The 11,922-nt window shown below is 34.4% G+C and overlaps 1 protein-coding gene across 1 annotated transcript; it reads left to right on the top strand.

Moving 5' to 3' along the window:
* The first annotated feature begins 4,224 nt into the window (after positions 1–4,224).
* On the top strand, positions 4,225–5,043 carry LOC120201986 (dof zinc finger protein DOF3.5-like). The gene has a single exon (XM_039202486.1). It carries the CDS (start codon positions 4,225–4,227, stop codon positions 5,041–5,043), a length of 819 nt encoding a protein of 272 aa, XP_039058417.1.
* Positions 5,044–11,922: the final 6,879 nt, after the last annotated feature.

Raw genomic sequence — 11,922 nt, 5'->3', positions numbered from 1 at the left:
AATCATTTTATCTAAATTAGATGTGTAGACTAATCTTGATTTTGTTGGCAAATGATAATGTTTTAGCATATTAAGCGGTCGAATTTAAATTTTATTATTATGTAAATTTAATATTTGTGGATTCTTAGTCTAAATTTTATTATGATTTAAGTTCAACGTATGTGGATAATTTTTCAGAGTTCTTGTAGTGTTATCCCAAATTTATTTCGAGTATCAATCTATCCGTTTCTGTATTGTATTGTATTATATTGTATTGATTGATTGTAATTATAATTATATTGAAATCCTAACTATAATTAAAGGTACCTAAATTATATATATATATATATATATAAAGAAATGGGTATCAAATCAAAATTTGAAGTCAAAGTTTAAAAATCAAAACATATTTATCCTAAAATGTAACATATTTTTAATTTATTTTTATGTAAGTGAAAAGTAATAATTTTAAAATTAATAAAATTTATTAAAAAATAATTATAGTTAAAAATGACTGATTGAAACTTTTAAAAGTTCAATTATTATTTTTAATTTTATAAAAAGTGTGATAGAATACTAGTATATATAATATTTTGATGGAATTGCGTCTTATACATAATTATAAAAGAGATTAGGCTTAAATGCATTATTATCTCCTGAACTATAATATTTATATCAAATTATTTTTTAAGTATATTCAGGACGTTTTATCTTCTTCATTTTAAATCGTTATCTTATTTATCCGAAATCATTAACACTGTTTTAACATATCAATTAGAGTACACCACGTCACCTATTAATTTATTTTTTATTTATCTAAATAAATAAAAATTAATTAATAAAATAAAATAAATACACTACCGAAATTAACCTTCTTCTCAACCCCCACCCCAAACCTCCACAGTAAAATTTTCCGGGTTTGCATCTCCCTTCTCCCTTCTCGATCGATAAAGACCCAACAAAAAGACTTGAAAATTAACCTTCATTTACCTCTTCAACATCTCCATTCTCACATCTGTTAAGAGTTTTGGGGTTTGCATTTTTTTTATTTTCAGGATTCGATTTAGGGGTAGAATAGGAGGTATGAGGTCTGAAAAACTAAGCAAAACTCTTTTCATCCATCGGATCTTCACCTTGATTCTAGATCGTATAAGTGATTTTGGGTATTTTGGAGAAGGTAGGTAGAGAGAGATTAGGGTACAAATGGAGAAAGGGAAAACGAAGAGGGCGAATTTTTTTTTCTTGTAATTATTGTTTGGAGGATTTGTTTGGGAAATGAAAGGAGGAGAGCGAAACAATGTAATAATACAGTGCGAGGAAGAAGGGACTGCAGAGCAACTAATTGAAGGTGAAGGGCTTGGGGAGAAAAAGGAAGAAGAAGAAGAAGGGAACAACGATAACGAAGAAGAAGGAGAAGAACAAGAGGAAGATAATGAAGATGAAGAAGAAAACACAGGATTAAGCTTGATGATGGGTTTTAAGATATTAAAGTTATTCTTCGTAAAAGGGTTCGAAAGGTTGAAAATGTATTCCTTTTTGGTTTTGTTTTTGTCTAATTTTTCGTGAACCAAACAGATGTTATAAAGGGAATATGGGTTCTAGATTGGTTTTTGTTGGTTATGGAAAAGAAAATTTACCTTTAATTTCCATTTTACATTGCTCTCTTCTCGTCCTCAATGGTTAAGTGCTTATTATCCTCAATGTCATTTTACATTCCAGAGTAGTGCTAAAAGTAAAAAAAATTACGGATGAGGTTTATTGGGTGGGGTGGGAAAAAAAGGGTAATTTTGGTAGTTTATTTATTTTTATTTTATTTTAATAATTTTGGTAGTTTATTTATTTTTATTTTATTTTATTTTAGTAATGAATTATTTTAATTAAATAAAGAAAATAAAAATTAAGAGGAGACATAGAATGTTATGATTAGTCTGTGAATTTTTTAATGGTGTTAATGATTTAGGGTAAACGAGGTAACAATTTAAATTTAAATTTAAGAGGGTAAAACATCCTGAAAAATAATTTAAGGGATAATTTGATACAAAAAATATAGTTTAGGGGACAATGGTGCATTTAAGCCAAAAAAAAAATTATAAACAGTTATTATGAAATTATTGAAAAAATTTAGAATAGATATTACCCTTAATTATAAATTCGAAAACAGTGCATCACGTTGCTGAAGATTGTACATCCAATTTTGATATTTTGATCAAATGTACTCCATAATTAACTCAAGAGTTTTACACTTACACTTAATATGTATTTTTTAAGAACATGTAGTTTTCAAGATAAGAAGAGAGATAATATGTTTAGGTTTTTTTAATATTTTCTAAATAATACAATATTTCCATAATCAAAGCAGTAGCCTCAACTAGTTGATGCACTGTTTTCGACTTTTGCAATGATACTATTCTCCTTTTAAACTATTAAAAAAAACCCTTTTAAACAAATTTTGGGGCAGAGGGTAAATGAAAAAATATATACTTGAAAATATATTACAATAGAAGTTCGAAATTAAATTTGATGTACTACTTATAGAGACCCTAAATACTACAGACCGATATTAGATGATTTGATATTCTAATATTGAAAATCAAAATGAAAACCTAGAAAAAGCATTTCTTCCTTACAATAACATGACTAAATTTACCCATGGCAGCAAAAATCCATATACAAGGATTATATCTTTAGAATCATTAGTTCTTTGGATAAAATAACTAGTCATTCTGCTACCATGTCAGCAGTATTGGCTGAATATCACTTGGAGACAAGGATGGATTGAAAGAGTCGGGTGGGGTAATCGTTTTCTTTAGAAATTTTAAAGTCTTATGTATTTTAAATATTTTTAGGTAAATTACACTGTTACTCACTGAACTATACTCTCTCTTATTTTTCTCACCCAACTTTCAATTTGCTCAATTTGTTCATTGAACTAATAGATTGAATCATTTTACTCACTCATCCGTTCTCTCTCTAACGTCTTGATGATGTGGAATTTTTTATTATTTTTTCATATAAAATAATTAAAAATATTAAATTAAAACAGAAGGTGGTCGGATGCCACCGTAGATGGCAGTCGTTTGGTACCAAATTTCATGAGTCGTTTCGCCTCGACATCGTGAGTCCGAATTCGACCTCCATTTTGTCGGAAGTTGCTCTGAAGTTCACAAATTTGAGATTGAAAGTAAGGAAGCCGAAATATTTCAGTCAAAATTCACGGGGTTTGGGACATTTTCCTATGAAAAAACTACCAAATTCATACTCAAGGGGTTGAGATGAGCTGTCCTATGAAATTTGGGATCGAACGGCCGCCATTGTCAACGACGGTGGCTTGTTTCCGGAATGAAAATGACATGGTGGCCAACAGATAGAAAATGAAGAAGAAAAGGGAAAAAGGGTAATTTATACAATCCCTCCTTGAATTTTACTCTCTCCCCCTATTTTACTCCCTATACTTTCAATATACGATTCAAAATGACATCATTTTGGTATATATTTTAATTTTTCAAAACGATGTTGTTTTGATGCTTGTGCCACGTCATAACGCCGTTAAATAGTTAACGACAAAGTGAGCAAAATGATTCAATTTGTAAAGTTCTATGAGAAAATTGAAAGTTGGGTGAGGAAAATAGGAGAGAGAGTATAATTCAGTGAAGAATGATGTAATTTACCCTATTTTTATAAATTTTTCATTGATAATCTAGTTTTTGCTGCTTAAAATGTTATAAGTTTACCCTCTTAAAATTTTATATGTTTGTCCACTAACATAATTTATATCTCGTGTTGAAGTTGTTCACTTTTAGCTCACCGTTTTTAGCATGCGATCATGGTAGCCTAGCAAGTGTTGCATGTATAGAATAAGAAGGCGCTCAGAGATGGTGGGTTTCAGAAAAGTTTGTTAATTTTGTTCAACATTATCATCCCCTGCTCATTCATGAAAATCTGCCCAAAAAAAAAAATGGTACATTATCCAAGAAGCGCATGATCCCAGATATCCTCTCTTGAAATTATCATTCTAGGGACTAAAGAGATATTCACGTGCATTGCCCGTGTGCATTTTTATAATCTATTCAAAACTCCGATCAGCCAAGGTTGTCTGCTAATGAAGAAAACCTGATTGTGTCTCTCGAGGCATTTGCTTCCTATAACTCCTTCATTCCCATGTCCCCGTAAGCCTTCATGCGTGCTCTCCAACAGATTTAACCTAATTTTCTTAATGAAAGGCTACGGAGTTGAAGGCCATTTGTTATGGAGAGATGGACGCTTAGTGTGGAGGTATCACCAAATTGTCCCAGGTGCGGCTCTTCCAATACCAAATTCTGCTATTACAACAATTACAGCTTGACACAACCAAGGTACGTCTGCAAAGGCTGTAGAAGATATTGGACTAAAGGAGGGTCCCTTCGGAACGTGCCGGTCGGAGGTGGCTGCTGCAAGAATCGAAGAGGTAACTCGTTACTAAGGATGCCGACTGATGGTCATGTTCTCTCCAAGAGTTTGTCAAGTGATTTAGTTCCTCCTTATGATCACAAAGTGAATACCTTATCTGAGTCTAATACTTCCTCAGATGTGTCTGATGGTTCTCACATCGATCTGGCACTCGTTTTTGCAAACTTTTTGAATAATAAACAACCGGAAAACAAGTCCAGTTTCGATGCGCCGGAATTTCCTAGAGAGTTCAATCCATCTAAAGAGTTCGTAAACGTGGAATCAAATCTTCAACTACCAGGAGAAAATGGTCTCGATGGATGCCTAGTGCACTCCGATATGTCCATAGAAAATCATTTGAGCAACAATGATCAAATATACTATTCTGGATTAGAATCAGTTCACAAGCATCAAGATGGAGTTCAACAATGTACGGGTCATGAAACAAGTAACTACGCATTGCCGCCTCTGCCAGGTGATGATTTATCTTGTCAAGAATATTTACTGTGGCAAAATTCGTATTCATCGCAAGCAACACAAGAGCCAGTTCTAGGACCTGAAACTCAGGACCCAAATCTGCTGTTTGGTAATTGGAGCCCATTCGATTTGTCTAGTGATGATACTTTCACCAGGACTTGAGGAAACCATATGCATGCACTACCCATCTGCAATATCAGTAATTTCTTTCCCTATTTTTGCTTGTTTTCTTTTTTCGTTCAGCGAATGTTTACATTAAGATTAAAAGGCCTATAAACTGGTCAAAGCAGAATCAAATACATAGTATAGAAGCGAAACTAAGTGTAACCCCTTAGGCTCGGCCTGGACGTTATGCCCAAATCTAGGTGGTTATATATCTTATTCAGAAATTTCTTTTCATATTTAAAATAACGTTCAAATCCATATACAATATAATATGAAATTAATAACAAGAAAAGTTCATACGATAAACGTCCGTATATCAATATATACATGTATCAGAAAAACCATATAAAACATATACATAGCAAAATACTAGTAGTACAGATAAACAGAAACAAAAGAAAAAACAAGTGTCGCCAAAGTATAACAAAAAAGTATATAGAATTATACAGTGATACAAAAATAGGAGTAGCCGGTCCTCCTGATGCCAAGTCTGCTAGCCTACATTCTGCTACTATCTGAAAAGATTAAAATTTACAGAATGAGCTAAAAAGCCTAGTCTGCTTCTTACGGTCTATAAAACATACATACAAAATACTTCAGTAAAATCAATTTATCAATCATGTTTTGAAAATATGAATACTACCCCCATCCGATCACCAGAATGTGTAGGCTCCCCAGAACCATACACCCACTTGAACACCTGGTAAGGTCCTTATACACATATCATAAGGTCCTGCGGTTAAGGACTTACCCTGAGAAAAAAGCCGAGGAGCCTGCGATAAGGACTTAGAAGTCATAAACTAGGTCTAAGATACTTCCTCCAATAATATCCCCAATCACAGTAGTAAACATGTATGTATTCGAGTGAAAACAATAGTTTAATTCAGTAAAGCATGAAAATATTTCAGACTCAGAAATCAGATACAAAAATACAGAAATCAGAGATCATGTCAGAAATGTATATTAAATCAAATATCATATAGACAATATTCAGAAAATCAGGTATCATGTCATAAAAATATTCAACATTATCAGAAATCTAAAAAAGTTCAGATGATCAGTTTAAAACAATAATATAACACCATCCAGAAACACACATGTACCGGTCTGAGTAGTCTGATAAGCGGGCATACTATTAAGTCTGTTGATCACGATCAACGGTAGCACTATATCCTACGAATCGTAAAAATCCATATCAAAATCCTAATAATAATAATAACCCCTATTTAAACAATTTACATATACTTACGAGTAACTCTCGAGGAACGATGATTGTGCGAATCTGATGGATGAGAAGCACCAGATCTAACCGATCCTCGGTCGGGTGAAATATGAGTACCTTCATAAAAATATATTCTCGAATCAATTCCATAATTAAATCTCAATTAAATAAGCAAAAACGCTAAAAATACTAATCATTTTCTGATTAACGGGCTCGATTCCGGGCTTTCAGCTCATAATTTAGCAAAACGGATCACGAAATTAGACTCAGGACGTCGAAGGATGTCAAGATGGAGGTTTTTGAAAAAGGTTAATCCCGGTCAACAATCAATGGTCAACGGCCAAAGGTCGGTCAGCGATCAACGGTCAACGGTTGACCGTTTCGGGTCGGGTCGAATCGGGTCTGATCGGGTCAGGCCGGACAGGCGAGTCGGGTCAGATCAGCCCATTGTTAAATAGTTCACCAAGCGGCGAAACTTCCCCACGCGTAGGGGGCGCATGCAGAGCCTTTGGGGGTCAGAAAAATTACGAAAAAATTTATATGTACTTTTTAAGGGTTTTGAGACACTTACCAAGCTTGGTTCACAATAGTGAACGACAGAGAGCTCGATTTCGAAACGTCAGAAACTTTATATTCCTTACCCCTCACTTATCGACGACAACAGAGACAAGGTGGACACTGATGGACTCGGGACAATGCAAGGAACATGATGGTGTGCGGGAGGTGTCGAAAACGAAGCAACGGTCGGTGAAGAAATGACGATTGAAATTTCTTCCTAAAAGAGGAAAGCTTGAAGAGAGAAAAAATGGGGTTTTTAAATGAGAAAACTTTCTAGATTTGGGGGTTATATATTCCCTAAAAAGAAAAATGGTAAAATAACACTCTAAGTCCTCAAGTTTTTGATACTTTCTGAATTTTGATTTGAATTTAATCAAAATTTCACTTTGGCCCCTGAATTTAGTTAAAATTTTAATTTAGTCCTCAGATGAATTTTAAGAAAAGTTTTAGGCCATAAGTTGGGGTGTGACAACTCTCCCCCTTAAAAGAAATTTCGTCCTCGAAATTTACCTGATGAAAATAGATGCAGATACTAAGCTTCCATCGACTCCAATGTTCCCAAGTAGCTTCTGAGAGGCCACGATTACTCCATTAAACTTTGACCATCGTAATATGCCTATTCCGAAGAACTCTCTCATCCTGATCTAAAATTTGAATGGGCTTATCCTCATAAGACAAATCAGGTCTCAACTTTACCTCCTCAATCTGAATGACGTGACCTTGATCTGGAGGATATCGCCTCAACATGGATGCATGAAAAACATCATGAATGCGACTGAGTTGGGGAGGCAACTCAAGCTGATAAGCAACAGGTCCAACTTTCTTTAGAATACGATACAACCCAATAAATATCGGGCTCAATTTACCCTTACATCCAAATCTCAACACTTTCTTCATTGGAGATACTTTCATAAAGACCTGATCCCCAACATCAAACTCGATATCCTTCCATCGCTTATCTGCATAAAATTTCTGCCTATCAAACGTTTCTCTCAGGCAATCACAGATCAATCTGAAAGTATCTTCAATCTCTCGAACTAGCTCTGGACCTAATGTTTTCTTATCATGCAACTTGGTCCAACAGATAGGAGTAAGACATCGACGTCCATATAAAGCCTCATACGGTGCCATGTAAATACTTGCCTGATAATTGTTATTGTAAGCGAACTCAACTAAAGGCAACACATCTTCCCAAATACCACGAAAATCAATCACACAACCTTGTAGCATATGCTCCAGCACGTGAATCACTCATTTAGACTGACCATCAGTCTGTGAGTGAAAATCTATATTGGAATTCAAACGAGTACCCATATCCTCTTGCAAAGCTTTCCAGAACCTAAAAGCAAACTTTGGATCTCGGTCAGAGATTATGGACAATGGAACACCATGAAGTCTAACGATCTCAGAGATATATAATTTAGCCAACTTGTATAAAGAATAATTAACCTGAACAGGAATAAAATGAGCTGACTTGGTGAGTCGATCCACAATCACCCAAATAGAATCCTTTTTTGAAGGAGCCAGAGAAAGACCGGTATCGAAGTCCATCGTAATACGCTCCCATTTTGACTCAGGAATCTTAATAGACTGCAATAGTCCCGATGGATATTGGTGATCTGCTTTAACCTGTTGACAAGTCAGACACCTCGCCACAAAATTTGAAATATCATTCTTCATGTCACTCCAAAAGTACCGTTCCTTGAGATTCTTGTACATTTTGTCCCCATCAGGATGCATGGCATAAGAACTACTATAAGGCTCCTGAAGAGTAGCCCGTATTAAGTCATCATCTTTAGGGACGCAGTAACGACCATGAAATCACATAATGTCATCCTGATCAAAAGTATACTCTGAACTCCTTTCCTGTTCAACCTGCCCAATCATGAGAAGTAAGGAGATATCTAAGAGTTGTATAGCCATAATCTCCACGGTCAAAGTTGGTTTAACTTGTAACTCTGCTAACATGCTGCCATCATCAAACAAATTCAAACCGGCAAACAAGGCTCTCAGATCGGATATCACCTTATAGCTCAAGGCATGGCCACCACATTAGCCTTCTCTAGAAGATACTTTATCTCACAATCATAGTCCTTTAGAAGCTCCAACCAGCGATGATGCCTTAAATTCAACTCCTTCTAAGTAAGAAAATACTCCAAATTCTTATAATCGATATAAATATAACACTTTTCTCCGTACAGATAGTGTCTCTAAATCTTCAAAGCAAAAACCACGGTAACTAACTCCAGATCGTGAGTGGGATAGTTGCGCTCATAAGCTTTAACTGACGTGATGCACAAGCGACAAACTTCACATCTTACATCAAAACACATCATAATCCAGAGTGAGAAACATCACTGTAGATATAAAAATCCTTCCCATACTCAGGATGACAACACTAGGGCTTGAGTCAAAACAATCTTTAGTTTCTCAAAGCTAGCTTGTTGGTCCTAAGACCGGACAAATGAAACATCTTTCCTTAATATTTTCATTAGAGGAGATGAAGTAATGGAGAAGCCTTCAATGAAACGAAAGTAATAACCATCTAATCCAAAAAAATTACGAATTTCTAAGACGTTCTTGGGTTGCTTCTAGTTTAGAATAGCCTCTACTTTACTCGAATCCACCCGGATACCCTCAACAGAAACGATATACCCAAAAAACAACTTCGCTAAGTCATAACTCAAACTTTCTAAACTTGGCATAAAACTTGTTTTCCCATAGAGTCTTTAGAACAATCCTTAAATGCTCACCATGTTCTGCTTCAGTTCGAGAATACACCAGTATATCCTCGATGAACACAACTACAAATTAATCTAAGTAAGGTCGAAACAATCGATTCATCAGATCCATAAAAGCAGTAGGGGTAGTAGTTAACAAGAATGGCATCACTAAAAATTTGTAATGCCTATATAGAGTATGAAAAGTAGTTTTTAGGACATTAGAGTCCTTTACCTTGAGTTGGTAATAACCAGAGCTCAAGTTTATCTTTGAAAAGATAGAAGCCCCTCGAAATTGGTCAAACAGATCATTAATCCTGGGTAGAGGATATTTTTTTTTAACCGTAAGCTTGTTCATTTTCCTAAAATCAATACATAGTCTTAATGTCCCAACTTTCTTCTTGACAAAGAGAACTGGGGCTCCCCACGGTGAAACACTGGGTCGAATAAATCCCCTATCCAATAACTCTTTGAGTTGGACTTTCAGTTCCTTAAGCTCCTTCGGGGCCATATAGTAAGGAGCCATTGAAACCGGGGTAGAACCGGAATAGACTTCAATCTCAAACTCAACTTATCTATCCAGCAGAAAACCAGGTAACTCTTCAGAAAAAAAATCAGGAAATTCTTTAACAATTCGAATGCATTCAAGGTCAGATTGAGAAATCATAGTATCCAAAATATAAGTAAGAAACAACTCAGAACCCTTCCTGATCATCCTTTCAGTTACTAAAGCAGACACAACATTCGTCAGGAATCCACATGTAAAACAAGTATCCAACTTCTTCATGCATTCACCAAAATGACGTCTCCCACAGTGCTCACATAACGACAAAAGTTGTGTTTAACATCCCAAAAATTGGGTTAGTGACTAAATTGTATGATCTTAAAACTTCATGTCTAATTTTAAAAAAATGAAAAGTTTAGGGAGTTAATTTGGAATTTTGTAGCAGGATTGAATAAAAAAATTGAAAGATGAAAGGGTATAATGGCCATTTGACAGTGAATGAATTTAAAATTCATTCATTGGGTATTATATATCCACGTGGAAAAAATGAAGGGAAAAGAAAAATCTGGAGACTTAGAGCTATTTTCTTCTTCTCTTTTCGTGATTTCATTGGTAAGGTAAGATGATATCAAGTTAATGTTTTCTTTCATTTTTAAGTTGGTTTTGATTCTTGGGGTGTTAGGAAAGCTTAAGTAAGCCTAAAGAGAAGTAAAAACTAAAAGATGGATAAGTTATGAGTGATTAAGTAAAAGGGTTTTTGATTAAATTGTTGAGAAAGGGTTAGTAAATAGATTTTGAGGTGAAATTTGACTTGTCATAAGTTGAAATAAGAAATTTAAACTGTTAGAAAGCAATTTGGAACATGCTGATAAATTGGTATGATTTTTGAATTCAAGTGAGTATATGGGATATTGGATGTTAAGACAAGTTAAAATGATATAAGTTTATATGGGTAAGTCTAGTTGAGTTTAAAGGCCTTAAAGAAGAGTAAAGTGAGGAAGTTAGCAAAGTTTAGGAAAATTTTCGGGGTAAATGAATAAGTTCTGGGCAAGGGGTATCGGTACTGGATGAACAATATCAAAACTCCAAAGTAAATAAAGATGATATTTGGGTATGAGTATCGATACTGGATGAACAATATCGATACCATAAGGTAAAAGTGGATGAATCCTTCAAACAATATCGATACTGAGGTAGTAGTATCAGTACAAGGGGTATCGATACCAATGATTAAGTATCGGTACCATTTTTAGATATGAATTCCAGAATATTAAGAGGGTATCGATAATGAAGTGTAGTATCGATACCATAGTAAGGAAGTATTGGTATTGTACCTTGGGTACCGATACTATTAATATGGAATTGGTGAATTTAGTGTTTTATTTAATTTATGTTATCAAGGATCTATTCTAATAAGTCTAATTATAATATTTATACCAGTCATATGATTGTGTAGATATTAAACACAAGCAAGTCCGGAAGAATCGAAGAGTAGAATCGATCAAGAGAGAGATAAGTGTATTACTTTGACTAGTGGGGCTAAGGTGAGTGCATAGTATATTGTATATGGTTTTTTCTGGAAATAGGACTTGCGATAAGTTTATTTCCTATGATTGAATGCATGATTCCATAAATACAAGCGTGTAGATGATATGATTATTATGAGTACATACATAAATGATATGTGTTTATAAGTTATTATATATGCTACATGATCTATATGAACATAAGAGAACAAAATATAAGTTATATGATATGATATACGTGATTATATGCACATGTGATATATGCTATGAGATATGACCTTTGTGACTATATGTGAAATTATATAAGCTATATGATTATGAGCTATGTGAGTACATGTATATTTG

Source organism: Hibiscus syriacus, unplaced genomic scaffold (assembly GCF_006381635.1).
Source record: "Hibiscus syriacus cultivar Baekdansim isolate YM2019G1 unplaced genomic scaffold, ASM638163v2 tig00008145_pilon, whole genome shotgun sequence".
Lineage (NCBI taxonomy): Eukaryota > Viridiplantae > Streptophyta > Magnoliopsida > Malvales > Malvaceae > Hibiscus > Hibiscus syriacus.
Note: the sequence above shows the minus strand (reverse complement) of the source record. Positions and strands in the feature narration are given on the sequence as shown.